General features: G+C 37.5%; 1 protein-coding gene across 2 annotated transcripts; it reads left to right on the top strand.

The window, feature by feature from the left end:
• Nucleotides 1–357: 357 nt before the first annotated feature.
• On the top strand, nucleotides 358–17459 carry ldb3b (LIM domain binding 3b). 2 transcript variants are annotated; one of them, XM_055043170.1, is made up of 9 exons: nucleotides 359–653; nucleotides 4908–5059; nucleotides 7057–7132; nucleotides 11956–11978; nucleotides 12799–12996; nucleotides 14566–14589; nucleotides 16021–16190; nucleotides 16286–16322; nucleotides 16869–17459. In XM_055043170.1, the coding sequence occupies exons 1-9, from the start codon at nucleotides 558–560 to the stop codon at nucleotides 16963–16965; spliced, it is 873 nt and encodes a 290-aa protein (XP_054899145.1). In that variant the 5' UTR covers nucleotides 359–557; the 3' UTR covers nucleotides 16966–17459. The 2 variants fall into 2 exon arrangements, with proteins under 2 accessions (XP_054899146.1, XP_054899145.1); XM_055043171.1 differs by lacking the exon at nucleotides 14566–14589 and having other exon boundaries at nucleotides 358–653.
• Nucleotides 17460–17997: the final 538 nt, after the last annotated feature.

The following is a 17997-nucleotide window of genomic DNA, read 5'->3' as shown; positions in this document are numbered from 1 at the left end:
TTGCTATGTCTCTGCTATTCTTAGCCTGTGTGTCCCTCAACCTCACCAACCCTGCAGGCAAGAAATCCTCCTTCACCTCAATTTTGTGTTAAAAAGTAGCTTTTTAAGCTCCCAATCCACACAGATTCTGTGTTTCTCGGTAGTTTTTGGTTTCAGGCTGAGACTCTGTTAATCTGGAGTGGCTCAGCTTTGCTTTGCACCCTGTTATCTGTGTGTGTGTGTGTGCGTGTGTGTGTGTGTGTGTGTGTGTGTGTGTGTGTGTGTGTGTGTGTGTGTGTGTGTGTGTGTGTGTGTGTGTGTGTGTGTGTGTGTGTGTGTGTCTCAGAGGTTCACAGCACCTGACCCACCCACCTACCCACCACCACCACCATTCCCTGTGGCCTTTGTCCTGAGAGCTGGACTCAGACGAGGAGGGACGGCTGTGAAGCCAGTAACGGGCGGTGGAGGATCCTGCAGCCACCAGGGGACTGAGGCCCGGGACGGAAAGGATAACCGGCAGCGAGGCATAAGGGGGAGAAAGTGCCGTTCGCAGGAGGAGTGCTGACATCAAGCAGAAGATGACTACGTACACAGTGACTCTGAACGGCCCGGCTCCGTATGGCTTCAGGCTACAGGGAGGAAAGGACTTCAACATGCCCCTCACCATCTCCAGGGTAAGAAGAGTTGGGAATGAAAAGAAAGCAACAAGTAAGGCGTGGTTAACAATAAACTGCAGCTAAGCATCTTGGATGTTCTATAAAACCTGGCCAATCAAACTTGGTAACTCATAAAACCTACATTTTTGTACATTTGCTGTGTCTAAATGCATCTAGTAATTGGTTCAATTGGAAATAGGTCAAAGCTAAATCTACCACCTCCTATATTGTCCAGTACGTAATCTAGAACAAAGTTTTCAAGTTTTATCCTTCACAGCTCACATTTATGCACGTTATGCTCGCAGTAGGTAGATTGTGCGTGCAGAAAAGTGTGATTTGCGTGTTAAGGAGGAGCCAGCCATCAGATTATGTAATGTTACCTTATGGGATGAAGACAGAGAGGCTCCGCTGTAATCTCAGGAGAGATTTCCAGAATAGAACACGACTTGTGAAAAGTCAGGAATATTTTTGCAGTGATGCCAACTTTCTATGCAAAAAAGTTAAATTCATTTCTAAAGCGCATTTCAACACAATGCAGTAATGAAACGAGCAATAAATGCCACATTTTGTCATCAAGTACATCAAATATTAATCAATGTTTCAGTTACAATTAATTGAAGACAACGCTCAGCAGGTGGAGTTTCAACTGTTTTGCAGTTTTCTGGAAGTTTGTTGCATTAAAGTGGAGCATATTAAGTAAGTGCTGCTTCTCCGTACTGCTAATTAGCGCTGCAGCGTTTTAGAAAAACACACTAATGTGATGTCATTGGTCAAAATTGTAATGGTGATAAAATTCGCTCACATGTCCTCACTCTACTTTTACATTACCTTCATCAGGATGCCTGCACCACTCTCTGTTAGCATTAGCATCCCAGCCTCTAAGATCTACATCAGGTGTTAGCATTAGCGGTAGTGTTTACTGTCAAATACTTAAAAATGCTCCGTAAATCCAGAGCTAAATTACAAATTGTACAGTTCCCTACAGGAACATTGTACTAAAAACCAATATGTTTATCAACTAGTTTGGTATATTGTTGTTGTTGTTTTACCTGAATTACCTGGTCATTCAGCATGTGACTCTTCTTCTGCACCCTAAAAATATTAATTTGTTTTATTTATATTTTGAACTGTATCAAAACTATTTCCCCCATAGATCATTACACGGTTTCTCCAGGTGTATTGTAAGCCTGGCGGGCCACCAGGCTTTACATGCGCATCACCAGGCTAAGCTCTGCCTATTTACTTTAAGGTAAATAAGCAATGCTTATTTATATGTATCTTGGATTAGAAACATACACTCTTTAATTAGGAATTGATTTCTGGAAAAGTTTTGAGTCATTAGCCAGGCAGAGGAGCATTTCATTTAAACATTTTTAAGGATGTTTACACTGGGAACAACACAGAAATACTTCTCCAAACTGAACGGACGAGTGAAATACAAATCAAAACCTCATTAATTGTAAGAATAATAACCTTTATTTAATCAGACAAAAAAAAACTCTTCCAGATCTACAATTTATTTTTCAAGAGGCACCTGGGAAGATAAATGTATTGTTTATGCAGCAATGAAATATTTCAATCAGAGAAATATGTTTGTTGAGTTTTAAAAACATCAAGGCATAAAATAACAGAAACAGTTAATAAATCTGGTGCTAATCTGACAGTTACCTGTGCTGCCCCACAGATTATGGCGCCCTGGGTGGTGACCTTAACAAAAAAACAAACAAACAAAAAAACACCACAGGAACCTCAAATTCAGATTAATTATGTGAGCAGGACTTTAGTCACTGTTTGGCATGTCTGCTGCCGTATGAGCAGCATTAGCTTTAAATAGCATGAGAGGAGAGATGGATGGAGGGGCGGGAAAGAAGTGAGGAGGCTAATGACAGCTTGTGTTACCTTTAGTAAGCTTAATTCCTCGCTGCTCGTCAGTTTCATGTTCAGCCTCTGGAGCTGCGCCTGCAGGCCAGATGGCTGAAGGAAGTGGGAAAATGAAGGTGGGACACTCACCTGTTCTCCTGTCTCCACATTCTGCAGCTGCTGACATCTGTTTGTTTATCCTCTGATCTCGGGCAATGACGGTTTTCAATGCTGGCCTTATGACATTGAATCGTTTTATCTGTGCTCTGTGTCCCTCCCTCCTGCAGGTTAACATAACATAAAACACTGGGGCTTGACATGATGGCTCAGGGTGGCCTTACAGTTTGACGTAACGCTGCTGAGCTTGGATTTCCTTCTGCTTTTGCCAAGAACTAAGAAAGGAAAGAGACAGTGGATTCCTTACATACTGTTAGCTAAAGCACAGAATCCGGAGCACAAACCGCTGATTTAATATTGAAATATATCATTTGGCATCTCTAAATCTTACACTCTAATGTTCCTAAGTGCATTAATAAGCTTTAATTAAATCAATTCTATTGTCACTGAGGATAGCTAATGAAATTAGCTAAAATATGTGACCATGGAATCCATTTTGACTTTTGAAAAAGCACAGAACATTTGATATTCAGGCACAATAATTCAAGATACAATAAAGTATGTTTAATCATCTACCCTGCTTTGACTTGGGCTCTAGTGTATATGAAGTAATGTCTTTATTTAATGTGTTTTTTTCATTTTTTCTGTTCGTCACTGCCCACATGGATCTAATCGCTGAAACTCAGATAGCAAAGGATGAAAGAGGAGTGCAAAAAGCAGATCAAAGCAGAGGCTGCACAGCACGATCAAGGACATGTGATAGTCATGAAATTGAGTGAAAAGGTGGCTAGTTTTAGGAAAACATGGTTAGTATACAAATCAGACAAGACTCTTTTACATGAATGTCAGTAGCAGGTGTTTGTGTGTCGGGCAACGGAAGCAGAGTCAATCACTACGAAGCCATAGGCATCAACAGCATTGCTTATTTTTAACTCTTTAACGAGTTGACTGTAAGTCTAGACCAACACTGTACGGCTCTGGATTCACTTAAACTTTTTGTCCAAACTTTACGATTTATCCAATTCATTGCACAACAAATTCGTTCATTCAATCTGCCATAAAATCAGACTAAATATTTTGTGTTTTAGGTCCATTTTAGGGCAATTGCCCAAATAATTTAGAGTAGCTTCAGCCAGAATAAAAGGATATTTTTGGCTGAAACAAATAGCCTCAGTGATTTGGGTCAAACATTTTGGACACTTTCTGGCCTATTCCTCCTGACAGAACTGGTGTGACTGAGTCAGCTCTGTCGGCCATCTTGGTAGCTTTGAACACATTCTATGGCATAGAGTTCAGGACTTCTATGATGGCTGCTCTGAACCGCTAATTTGTTGGTTTTCTGAGGATCATGCTTCACTTGAAGACCAATTTGTCCTCTGAGCTGATATCCTGAAATTTGGATCTATTTTGTGAAGCGCACCGGTTCCTCAGGCAGCAAAAGATCCTGGAGTTATGGCTTCATCCTCACTTAGTGGCTCTTCAGCCCATGTCAGTACAGGACTTGTTTTATTTTGTATTATGGTGCCATTTTACAGACTGTGGCCCAACAGATCTGTTGCACCTTTAAGCAGCTGCAAATTGTACCCAAGTATAAATTAAGCATTTTGAGGTCCTCAAGTCTCTTCCTGATAGCTTAGTTTGTTTCTTTTGATTTTCACATTGTCAGGCAAAGATGAAGTCTTTTTGAGTTGAAGCGTTACAATCAATCTCCATACAATACATTAAATATAAAAACCAATAAGATGCTTACAACGCAGTGACATCACCCTCTGACACTACCCAACTTGTTCAAAGCACTCCTGAATCTTAAAGTGATAAAGTTTTCTCATTTTTCTGGCATTTATCTAATAGAAATGTAATTTTGGTGAGATTAGCTGATTTAAAACAGGACTCAACATAAATGTCAAATCCCAAGAAAGAAATATTACTCCCAGTAAATTCAAGTGTGAAAAAAAAGTTCTGCTACATTTACAATGAAGTAAATCAAGAAATTGACAAAAAAAAAAAAAAAAAAAATTGTGCCCCAACCGAGACAATATATTTTTGTTCCTGAAATATCTTGATTGACACATGTCATTTCATGCTTAATTATTTAGTGTGTGATTTTTTTAGAAATGCCCAACTACTTTGAAAATAGCATGAAGTGTTTGTTTTTAATACTCAAAGCCTCCAACAGAGGGCGCAAAACAAGTTTTTAAGTGAAATAGAAAAATAACTTATAAATTATTTTAAACAATGTTCAGACAAAGCAATGCACCTGATGCATAATCTGCATTTCTAAACCTTCTTTCTCAGATAACTCCTGGCAGCAAGGCAGCAGGCGGCAGCCTGACCCAGGGCGACATCATCTCATCAATCGACGGGGTCAACACCGATGGGATGAGCCACCTGGACGCCCAGAACAAGATCAAGTCAGCAATCAACAAACTTACGCTCACCATGCAGAAGTAAGCGAGCCTGCAAAAACAAAGCAACCACTCAAACAAATAGGTGTGAAAGTAGAGCAATATCTTCAGTGAAATAACTTTGAATTTAAGAGAGAATTTAAAAGGATGGAAGGGAGTGTTGGTATCTAATTTGATACAACTTTTGGGCTTTTAGGCCTTTTCCGTTGCTTAAAAAAACAGTTTTTCCAAATCAAATTGTGCTTTTGTCCATTTTTTAAAAATGTAATTAAAAGCATAGCATGTTCTCATTAATGGCCTAAAGTGATGGTGAAGCTACTGGTATGAGGTGAGGTAACAGACAAAAAAACTGGAGAGAAAAATGGAGCATGTGCTTTTAGTTTAGTGTTGTTGCCAAGGACAGACATGTGAACGCTTCATTGTCTTCATCACCCACCTCCAGCACATCGCCAGCGCTTCCACCAGATTGGGAGAGGAAATTTTACCTTTAAAAGAAAGATGCTTGGAAACCAAAAACTTCAGATTTATTCATTCAAATGAATTGTTTTTGTGTCCAATGGTGTTCATTTGAAACCATTTTGTGAACTTACTGTTTTTCTTTAGGTCAGTTATTAAACCCTAATTAAACCCTTTAAACCACATGTGTCAAACTCGAGGCCCGAGGGCAAAATCTGGCCCGCCGTAGCTTTTTATGTGGCCCTTTGGACTCCAAATTACATCAAGTCCCTTCAGTTTTTCACAGTTCCACAAAATTCATACAAAAATCAACAAAGTCCCACATTTCTTCTGCAAATTATTTTGAAAATTGGTCAGAAACATTGGATTTAAGTGATTGCTGACTCAGTACTACTTGATATAAAGTTATAGTAATGGTAAATATTGTAAATATTGTAAAGATTTCTTACAAATATTTCAAAATTAACACCACAAAATTTGATTTTAATTGAAAGAAAAGAAACAATCAGAAAATCCTGAGGGGACTGATTACTATGTAAAGGTGTTCAATATTTAACACAAATAATCATTTTGTAACAGTCCAATGGGCACAACCAGCCCTTTCAGAGCATTCTAATTGTTGACATGGCCAAAAATGTAACTGAGTTTAGCACTGCTGCTTTAAACAGTGGAGAATGATGACGACGTCTTTCTAAGGTTTTTCTAAAGTTTACCACAAACACGTTGCTTGTTTGAGTTCCTGCACAACCTGGTTCATCCTCTGGTTCCACGTCCAACTGTTCAGACATTTCTATGTACGTATTTCCAACCACCATATTATTCAGGAAGCAGGCCTGTTTGTCACAGAGCAGGTTACGTTCAAAAGCAAAAGACATTGGGAAGATCCAGGCAGCAGTTAGAACAATAGTGAAAAGGAAATCCTGTCCTGACGTTGCCTGAAAAGCCGCTCAGAGAGGAAGAAGCCATAATATTAGCAGCAAACTTCTGAGTTAAGATTTACTTTGGATCTGATGTTTTTATCAGATTGTAATAATGCCTTTTAATACCTTATGTGACCTATATGCACATTTTATTTCTAGTATTTAGAGCAGAACTGGCTTTCATTGCTTTTTGCCACTCACAATATGGAGGCGATCTTAGTGTACAGTATCTTTTATGATGACGGATATTGTGTGTAATATCCTTGAGGAAATCTAGCTAAACTAGAATCTACATTAATATTTAATAATTAAAAACAAATGAAATTCTTATAAATCAATACAAAAACTGACTAGATATCAATAAAACTACAGATATGCTTCAATTTTGCTTTTTAAAATACACAGGGAAGGTCTCAGTTGTTCTCAGATATTTGCTAAAGCTGCTCCACAGGTAATAGAAAATGTTTAACTGTGAGTTTTTTACCTTTAAGTATTAACAAAATACATTTTCAGATAATCTTTAATATTTGGATGACTTATACAGCATAAACAGTTAAAACTGTTCAAGTTTTCCTCTCCTTTCTGCAGCTCAAACTTCCAAACAGAAACAAGTTTCTCAGTCAAGTTAATAAATGTTTCATAAAAATGTTGATATATTTGTAGATCCAGACGCCCTGTACCAGTTCCCACGGCAGCTCCAAGAATGGATTCGCCGATGCCCGTCATCCCACACCAGAAGGTAAGCAATGAAAACAAAATGCTGCCAAGGAAAAAGCAGACAAATCGACAAGTAATGTTACAATCTGGGTTTGTGTCTTTGTGTCTGTCCATGTTGAGGAGAAAATCAGAGAACAAATCCATCCCATCAGACTCATGGTGCCCTCTAGTGTTAGAAATCTGTAGCGCACCTTGAAAAAGCACTGCAAGGAGGTCAGAGGTCAGCAAACACAAACAGGAGACAAGTTGCTATAATTGGGATCCTTCTGCCTGCAAAGCTCGATTCTCTTCAGCTTTTTAAAGAAGCAAAACAAATGATTAAAAACTAAAAGCAATATGTTTGCGGAGTAAAATAAATCAGTTACCATCTGCAAGGTCTGTAGCTGACCTTTGTTCACCTTTTCATTAAATTACAAAATGCAACTTTGAAAAAGTGCAGGCCAGTAAAACATGGACTGAGAACCTTTAAGTAATTAAAACCGTCCCATTTTTGGTGTCTGAGCAAAACTTTAAAAACAATTTTAACCAAAAACTCTTCCAGTTACACTCCAAGTTCCCTAATGAGATTAAATTAATAAAATAAGGAATTATGTTACCATTTTTGAACTAATAAAACTTCTGAGCTATGGCTGAGTGCTTTTAATTGGATTAAGCTCCATCATTATCGATGTAAATAAAAAAAAAGCTCCTAAGCGAGTCTTTCCTCCTGAACTGGGGCTCTAACCTTCAGCATGGGTTATTACCAGTTTGTAATAATGATCCCAGTTTGACTGAACTTCTATCTGCTGCTATTCTGTTACCTGGTTTGAGGCCAGACGTGTTTATGTGTGCTATCTTCAAATAGCGTCGCATGTGAGAGGTACGAACACTGGGACCAGTACGAGAACTTCAGAGAACATTTTCTTCTCAAAGACCAGATCATGTCTGGTCCAACTGGATGATGTCATTTCCTTCCACAGCAGTTTCAAAACATCAGTTGTAATAAACCGGTGCCGGCTTCAAGAGAATAAATATTTCCCACTTTGTATTTTGTAAAATAACTAGAGCTTGGTAAGAGTTTTGACTTTGTCATTTTGTTCAATTTAAAACTTCCCAGTTTATGATTAAAGTAAGTTACAAAGATCTTCCAGAGAACATTCAAGATGTATTCAGCAACAATAAAATAAGATTTAAAAAATGCAACGTGCACACGACAAGAAGAACGTGTGTGTCCATGTGTAGAGGGGATTTTTGGTGCACGCTAAATGTTGAATTGAATCAATGTGAGGACTCGAATCAGTGCAAAACAAAACATAAAAAAGTGATTTTAATTGGCTGTATGGTGGGATGGAGTTTGATGGTAGAAACGAAGTGAAATCAACTCCATTCTTACAAAGTTAGTTTTCAGTGGATCGATCTTTGATGGCAACAATATTGCTGCTGCAAAAGACATTTTCTCATTTATGTATTTAGTTTTTCTTCTGTGTTCTCTAAATAAACAGTAATGTGTAAAGCAAGACATAAAAAGGCGCAGGATCAACTAAGTCTTCAGTCCTGAGTTCTTTCAGAATTGGACTTTGACTACGCCATTCTAACATACATGTCTGAAAACCATTGTCCTCCTGCAAGACGAACCTCTGCTTGAGTCGCATCTTTCCTCCAGCGTATCTTTTCAAAATAATTCCAGCTTTATCGAGCTTTTGACTGACAGCTGTCGGATGTCAGATTCTCCTGCCTCAGTGTTGGATCTCTGCAGCTCCTCCAGAGTTTCTGCAGGCCTCTTGGCTGCTTCTCTGGCTTATTTCTCCCTGACACATCTGCTGGGGTGTTTGGTCTTCATATCTGCTGTTTGCAATATTCTCCAACAAACCCATTGGTTCTTCACATCACAACTGGATTTACCTGGAGATTAAAAAGCATGCAGGTGTTTGACAATAAGGTGACATCTGAACTTAATTTAGGGGTGTCAGTAAAGGCAGTATGTCACAGCAATAATCATTAATATATTTGGAGGATAGTTTTGACCTTATAATCCATTTTACTGATAATTTTGGTTGATGTTTTTGTTTTATGTTGGATTTTTTAATATATCTCCCACAACATTAAGGTTTATTAGTCTTTATTAGCAAACATGCATTATTATGCCATCGTCCAAACATTACCTGAAAATGGCTTCAAAACAATATTATCATTTATCACGATAATTTGTGGGACAATTTATTGTCCAGTTGTTGAACTTGTATTATTATGTCATTATCGTTATATTAACTAAAAATGGTCTCAAAACTAACATTAACATTTATTGTATTAATATCTGGGACAAAATTTGCCATCATGACAGGCCGAGTGTCTAAACGCACTTTTAAAATGTCTATTTATAAAATATAATGAAAGCCATGGGCCGTTTTTATTCCACTTAGCAATTAATACGTACTTTCTGTAGGTTTTTCTCAATAAAATAAAATACAAAAATGTTAGGGAAAATTAAGACTTTTGCAAGATTGTATGTCCAAAGTTCAGCTAAAACTGGTATTGAGTACCTTTAGTTTTTTAGGGTTTTTTTTTTTAAGTGGTCCCTGCTGGACCTCCAGCATATCAAATCCAGATATCAGTCTCTGTTAATGTGCTTCCCTTCTGGAGCTGAGCTGGTTTACAGTGACAGCCAAAGGTACATCAGGCGTCAGGAACCAAGCCGGTGATCTCATTCATGCCAGTGGCCCCACCTCTCAGAGGACACACACACACACTGATAGGTCGGAGCAGCTGTTGAGCTGGGTAATGGAACTTTCCACTCTGGTTTCAAACCATCATCCTGAATCCCCTGAATGCTAACCCCAAGATAGATAGGGCACCCCCCGTCTGCAGGGAGATGTCTCATGTATTGCATGTTTTCTACTGTACACACAGCAAACCCACGGTCTGCAGAGACCAGTCAGTTAGATCACCAAACCTTCCCAAGATTAGGTAAACGCATTTGGCGCAAAGTGTTGCTTTTTGGCTGCTTAAGTATCTAAAATACTCAAAAAAATAAAAATAGAAGGGATTAAATTGTCTAAGACAGATGTTTTCTCATGTAATAAATGCAAAATATAAAAGCTTACAATCAGATTAGACAAGTGATCTACCAATTACTGCATTATTCTGTGAAATACCTGAGGTCATAGGTCAGTGGACCATGAAGTACATTTTTGGTAGCTTGATCAGGACACCTAGATTTTGTTTTCCCTATGGGATCCCAAACTTCTCAACAGATGAAGTCATTTTCTTGAATTTATCGTAGGAATTTAACACAAAACAATTACAATAAATTTGCTCAGGTTAAGTTTTTTTCACAGGCTTTTAGAGTGGGCACTTATTAGGAAGATGTTGTTTATGATGCATTGAATTTGTTCTCTGTTGATGTAATTTCTGAGTATTATGGTGGGATTTGAGCTTTTAGATTGGCCATATCTCATCTTGAAAAAGCCAAAGATGTTTTTTGTTTTCACAGCTAGATTGGCTAATAGTCACTTAATGGTGTTAGCTTAATCCCCTTTAACAGAACAGCACCCAATTTATTTCCAACATGGTAATTAAAATGAGAAAATGTTGAATAATTTAAATCAATTTTTGCAATGTTTTAAAAGCTTGTTAGTTGTTGACACCAAATGCTGGTTTTTTGTTTCTACTCTGAAGTAGCTGATGTAAGCTAAAAAGCTAAAACACTTGCAGTAAACTTGTTAAATTAAAATGTTGAATCTATTTCTATTTTTAAACCAGGTCTCAAATTTAACATTAGCTACCATAGCCATGACGCTAACAAGTTAACTAGAGGCAAGTTAGCAATTAGCATTGTCTTTTTCTCAAACAAAAACAGTGAAAGACCTCATCAAGATATTTATTCAATTATTAAATACATATTAAATATTTATTTAATTCATTTCTCATAGTAACCCTGATTTCTAAAGAAGTAACACTTACTGAAAAATGTATTTGAAAATAAAACAGAAACATCTGCATTCTGTCTAAACAACATGAATATGCTCTGCAAATGTAATATGAAAACAAGTACATAAAAGGGGCTATTAGTGTTTAAATGTGATTAAAAGACTACTTTTAGAATATTAGTTTCTGCAGTCAGACTAAATTCAGACTTTTTACTAAACATAGAGGCTTAAGAAGAAAACAGTGTTGATCAATAGTTGATGTGATTGACGCTGTAAAATTTAGTATCAATCACAATACAATAATATTTGTTAGAATACAAAATGATTATTGTACACAACCAAAGATTTTCTTATAATATTATGACAATAAAATGTTTGTTTTGTGCTGGATGAAAATCCCACAAAGTGAACCAGACTGACTACAGATTTGATTCGACCAATCAACAGGCAACAAACCATGTAACCCAATTTTACCTTTTTCTTTTTTCCACACTAGTATTTCTTGTAATAAAATAGAAAAAAATACTACATTTTGTTGATTGTGACTCCTACTAACCTCTTGGTGGTGACAGTTTATTAAGAGATAAATCCTTTGTGTCTCTTTGTAAGGGCACAGGGCATCTGCAGAATTAATTTCTAGTTCTGACATAAATGGATCTGGTACTTTGTGCTACGTTTGTGTATATTTCTGTCTGTTCTGTGCTAAATGTGTCCTGCATCATGTGCCTGAAACACTTCTGTTCTTGTCAGTCATTCCTGGCGATAAAAAAGGAGCAGAGAAACATCACACTGATGATAAATGGCTGCTATTCTGACCTGAACATGGGACTACTGAAGAACATTGTTGAATGCAAACATAATGTGATATTATTACCGTTACTGAATTTAACTTTCTCCTTTTTGTTTCTGTGTGTCTGTATGTTGCTCTGATGTGTTTCAGGTCATTGCCAACACAGCTGCAAAGTGAGTATCTGAGTATTTTTTTCGTATGGAAAAAATTACTCCGCCCCGTTACTTCTGCATGAGGGCGGAGCCGGTGACATATCAACTCCTCATATTGCGGCCCAAAGTGACCCAATTCCATTTTTTTTTTTAACGTAATGTATCTTTTTTTTTACGCCTGTGTCTGATCTTTTCATGACAGTCTGAACAGCACAGGTTGGATTCTTTTCGAATGCGACCCAGGCCTCTCGGATATCCGATACGTATCCGATTCAGATGCAACCTAACATCCAGGTGGCTTTCATCCCACCTGGACGTCACTGATACTCGATAAATATCACTATTCTGCATCCTGATACGCTGAAGCGGGAAGAAAAACAGCAACCATGGTGAACTATAATGAGGATTCAGTTGTTAAAGTGCTGCAAACACTCCACCGTTTGCATCCATGTTTACTTCTGCAAACGCTGAGCACTACTTCTTCTTCATGCTGTCATTATTGCGCCCTCTACTGCACATGTGGGAAACTTTCAGGTCGTTTGCAGTTCACACTGGAGATCAGACACAGATGGCATTTAAAAAACTAAAATCTGATTTGACAAAAAAAAATTGGATTCGGGTCACTTCAGGACGCAGTGTGAACGTACATTAAGAATTAAAATGGTGAACCTGAGTGTCTCTGTTGTGAAATCAAACAACTGGACCTGAGGCGAACATGGAAGATGAACATGGGGTTAATGACCTCTTTGGTCAAATCATGACCAGTGACCTCGCGCGTCTTGAATTTCTGCCTCTGATCCGGATCTGTTTCCTGTTCCCACGCTTCCCTGTGGCCTGACAGCGTGGAGTACACCCCCAGCTTCAACCCCATCGCTTTGAAAGACTCTGCCTTGTCCACCCACAAACCCATCGAAGTGAGGGGCCCGGGCGGAAAGGCCACTATCGTTCACGCCCAGTACAACACACCAATCAGCATGTACTCACAGGACGCCATCATGGACGCCATTGCAGGACAGTCGCAGGCCAAAGGACACGACAGGTGAGACCGGAAACCAGAATAAATTCAGTGTTTCATCTCCCATCCTCAACTGATGATTTGAGATTTTCATCACTTTCGGTTATTAACACTTAAGCTAAAAGCAGCAGATTTAGCAACATAAACACAGTTACATGATTTCAGTGTGGGCAACAATTTTATGTTAGATTTAAAAGATTTAAACTAAATCAGGAAAGTCTCAGGCAGAAGAGGAAGTACTCTAATATTAAACACAGTATATTAATCTATAGATATTCTCATAAATAACTAATTAAATGCTGGAAAACAAGCAAATGGATTCTGATTTGCTGAATGCATTTGATTGTTGTTAAAGGGTGAACTGGCCCTTTAAGCCAAGCAGTGGCGCTTTTGAGTCCATAATATGTTCACATGCAGGTTTTAAGAGGCATTAAGACAAAATAAGATATAAAAAATACAAAACATGGTTCATGTGGTAAAGATGCTTTCAAATTCCAGGAACCTTTAGTCAGTTCCTGTAACTATTCGGCACAGTTATCTTTCTATTGTTTATACATTACAGGAACTAAAGTTTTTCTGAAATGTTCATATATATTTTTTGTTTTTTCAGCAGAACCTTTCAGGACTAAAAGTACCTTTTACAACATGTTGTCTTGGCTTCTGAATCTTTCAAGATGTGAAGGCCGATATTGGTTCTCTGACTGGTTAGAAACTGTAGTTTAAGTCAAGTATTTTGTTTTCTGAGGTGTGTATCGTTTTTGAGAATAAGTTCATGTTTAAAACTTCCTGATTGTTAAGTTACATTTGACAGACACTGTGCCGTCACCCAACAACCCCAGCCCATCACCTAGCAACACAAGCGGAACTCTAGCATAATTGGTCAGCTGGTTTTACTACTGTATGCCGTGTACAATGGCTGCTGGAAAAGACAAGTGCTTTGCTGCTGATTAATTATCCCGAAACCACTTTCTGCATTCTTGTGGGTTGTGCAAAACGCTCTACTTCTGCTTTTCAAAGATGTACAGTTGTATTATTATGTGTCTGTTTACAGCCATTTTTATGTGCGAGTCTAAATGCTGAGTTGAATTTTTTGGATTTAAAGTAAAACATTCTGAAAGAAGCTAAAAAATAGGCAGAACTGACTAGACTGACTAGACCATAGAAGTATCGTAACTTGTTTAAGGAAGAGTAATAGGTTACCTTTCAGAAAAAAACAGGCATAAAAAACCCCAAAATTATGAAATAAAGGGAGATTTTAACTAATAAAAAAAACATAAAATGGCATTTTAGGCACTAAGATGATCATTATAAGCCCTCTAAACTTAAGAGATATTTTGCATGTATAACAATTACATTTGAAAAGCTGTGGCAGTGTAATATTGCCTCTCAAAGCCTATGCTGCTGCAAATATGCAAATAGTATGCCAACAGTAGATTGTTTGGCTTTTCTTTTCTGGCTAGCCAGTGGCTGTGCCATGTTCTCCTCTGTTCCTTTCACCCACTCTCCTCTGCTCATTCCATCCTACAAACCAACCCCACCTGTGATCTGTCCTCCACCCATCTCTCCCACCCTCCCTTCCTGATCGTGACCCAGCGAGGAGGCCAGCTCTCCTTTGGCGTGAGTACAGCAGCGTCGCCTTTCCATCCTCCTCAGACTCATGGCTTCTTTGTGCCCTAACAGCTTGTGCATTGCTCCAGATGCTTCACTTATATACAGATATGTGCATTTATTTGGTAATAATGGGTTATGTGTCATTGTGTTTGAAGGACGAACCGTCTAACTGTGACTCTTTCATGAACTCGTTAATGTTGAGAAGTACTTCCAGGTACTTCGGGAAAAGTGTGAGACTGCAGCTTGTGTTGAAGATCTCGAGCATTACGTAATCTGGAACCTGTGATTTCATCCGAAAAGATGACAAAAACTGAAACTCACTTGCCTAACCCTCTGAGGAATGCGGTCATGTTGCCTTATAGTTCCCTTACTGCAGGACCTCCACATCTGTCTGTTAATAATAGAGGAGCAATAAATGTGTCTTTATGTCCACAAATTGGATCAAGTTGTGCTTCAGGAAATTTATTGTCCCTTAATAGCTTTTCAGTGACAGTGAGTTTGTTTTTGTGGTGCATCAGAGATTTTAGAAAGAATGAATGAGACACAGAATGGATTAATCAAGAGTTTAGTCTTAAAACAATACAATTTTCAAAATAAAAATGATGACAGTGAATTTAAAAATCATTAAATGTTTGACCTCACATCTTAAAAATATGTCTATTATCATTTTTATTTGGTACATTTCTAAGGACATCTAACTGATCATTTCTGTAGTTTAAATTTACACTTTTAATTTTTATAGCTAGGAATAAGAAACTCAATGTTACAACATAAAAAGTACAAATTATTTCATAATCATGGCTTTAAAAGTTTAAATTATAACTAATTTTCTTTACCATCATTCCACCTTGAAAATATATTTATATATTATTTTTTAAGTGGGTGAAATGGGCTTTCATAATATTTTTATATTTTCTTTAAATTGTTAATTTTTTGCTCTCACTGAACTAATTTTGTGTTTTATAAGTCCAAAGTCAGAATTATAACTTTAAAAGTTTGAATCTTGAATTTGTGAGTCACAAAATGAACATAAATTGTGCCAATTTCATTTTAAGTGGTAGATATATTCATATATCCAAAAATGTCTGCGATTGATACCTTTTCAGTCTAAATTATAGCTCAGTGTCTCAAAATTGATTTTATCATCAAAATTCTAAATTATGACTTTTAATGTAAAAATGATGACTTATTTATATTTTACTTCGTAAAAATAATATTCTAAATCACATTTTAAAACAAACATATGTATTGTTACAAGTAGATATTGTGTTTATTGGATCTGTCACAGATGTAAAATAGCTTATTAGTGCCCCCTAGTGGCAGTAGTTAACCTGTACATCAAGAAGGCAGGACTGTTCCTTCCAAAGAAGAGCAAAATTATAAATATGGGTATAAAATGTTTCCATTTGTGACCTGAGTTTCCTCTCTACCCTGCAGTGGAGCTCTCCCGATCAAGGAGCCTGTGGTGGATTGTGCTTCTCCTGTGTACCAAGCCGTGATCCGGGCACCAGACACAAACCAGGACATGTCTGAGTGGGCCCGCCGTGCCGCCAACCTGCAGTCGAAAAGCTTCAGGATTCTGGCTCACATCACTGGCACTGAATACCGTCAGTACCATGCTCACCGAACGTTTCCTCTGCCCTCTTTTTGCATGCTCTGATTTGATTTTTCTGATTATTTCTGTACCTTTTTGTCATCACAGTGCAAGATCCAGACGAGGAGGCACTGCAGAAATCAAGGTGAAGGTTCATCTACTTTCCTGGGAAGCAAATGTTTTTTAATTTTCTTTAGACTTTTGTCTCAGAAATAAAAATAAGAGTCCAGTAACGATCCAGTCAAATACATTCAACATAAACAAGTGTTATGTGAGAGCAAATTAAAGTAAAATTAACTATAAAATATATATATATATATATAAAAGAGAGGATATCAATCAAAAGAAACTAATTGTATGATTATGAAAAATACTCTACAAAAGAATATTAGTATCTTACCAGAAAACAATATAATATGACAGTAATGGTTGTTTTCCTTCTTAAAGCTGTTTGAGCCAGCTGGATGGGTTTTCTGGGGTAAACCCTGCACAGGATCAGTTTTATAAACATTTATGATTTGATTCTGAGCAATAGTTTTAGAAAACATCCTTCAAACGCCACACTATATTTTTTGGGGTTGAATGCAGTGTTAGAGCAGAAGCTTGCAGCTTACATTAGAACAACGCTAACGTCACCTGCTTTGCTGCTTCTCCTGATGTGACCTCCTTGTCCTGTCGCCCTCGCCAACAGAGAGCGATTCGAGTCAGAGGTCAAGGGGCCGCGCTTTGCCAAGTTGAAGAACTGGCACCACGGATTGTCTGCACAGATCCTCAACGTCCAGGAATAAAGAGGAGGCGGAAATTCAAAGAGAGGGAAGAGTCGCAGGAGAAAGGAGGACATATAAATGTGGGAAGAGACAGGAAGTATGAGAGAAAATGAACAAGAGGAGAAAAATGAGCTATAGCCGTTGCCTAGATCAGTAGAAAGTGTATTAATGTTAGTATGAGAATGCTATGTGTTTATAAGTTAAAGTGTCAAATATATCTGTCTCCTATTTAGATCTGCTCTCATGATAGGTTGTTTCTTTTTTCATGTCCTGATTATTGGAGAAAATGTACAACAAAAAACAAATATTGAAGTGAAACTGCAGAAATGTTTCCTTTTTTTTTGCTGCTGGAGATAAACCGTAGATGTATGGATTTTAAAAAAACTATATGAGCACGTTTGTCAGATGTGACAGCAAGAGGAGTACACAGTTTATCTATATGCACAAGTACAGTATGTAAAAATGCACTCAGAAATGTACTGATATCAATGTGAATAAATGTTTTATTAAATCTACAGATGGTGCCGTGTTTTGAAATGACTTGAGGAAAGAAAGATTAACAATAATGTGATGAATAATCTGAAGAAAAAACAGATTTTTTTAAACATGTTTTCTAGTTCTTAGTAAGCATGAGTAACAAAAATTGTTAAAATAAATAGATGAAACATTATTGGCATTTCCAGACTTTGTAGTCCCAAGTTTTGTGTGATTCCCTGCATCGGTCATCTGTGGTTAGAATGAATATTAAAAAAGAAATGTATACATTAATAATATATGTTAAACATTTGTACTTATACGGTTTTCAGTGAGTTCCTGCCACTGAAAGATGGGAAAACTAAACCATGCAAGACACAAATCAGGTCCCCATTAAAAACTTGTAAGATTACAACAAAATCACTATTCCCTTTGTGAATCATGGTGGTGGCAGCATCATGCTGTGGGGACTCTCCTATGCACTTGGGCCAGGGCAGCTGGAAACAGACCAGTTAAAGGTTTTCAGACTGGGATTCCAGCGTGAAAACGACCCAAAATATGAAAACTGAGTTTAAATGG

Source organism: Poeciliopsis prolifica, unplaced genomic scaffold (assembly GCF_027474105.1).
Source record: "Poeciliopsis prolifica strain line A6 unplaced genomic scaffold, Auburn_PproV2 SCAFFOLD018, whole genome shotgun sequence".
NCBI lineage: Eukaryota > Metazoa > Chordata > Actinopteri > Cyprinodontiformes > Poeciliidae > Poeciliopsis > Poeciliopsis prolifica.
The sequence above is the reverse complement of the archived record's forward strand: the minus strand, read 5'-3'. Positions and strand labels throughout refer to the sequence as shown.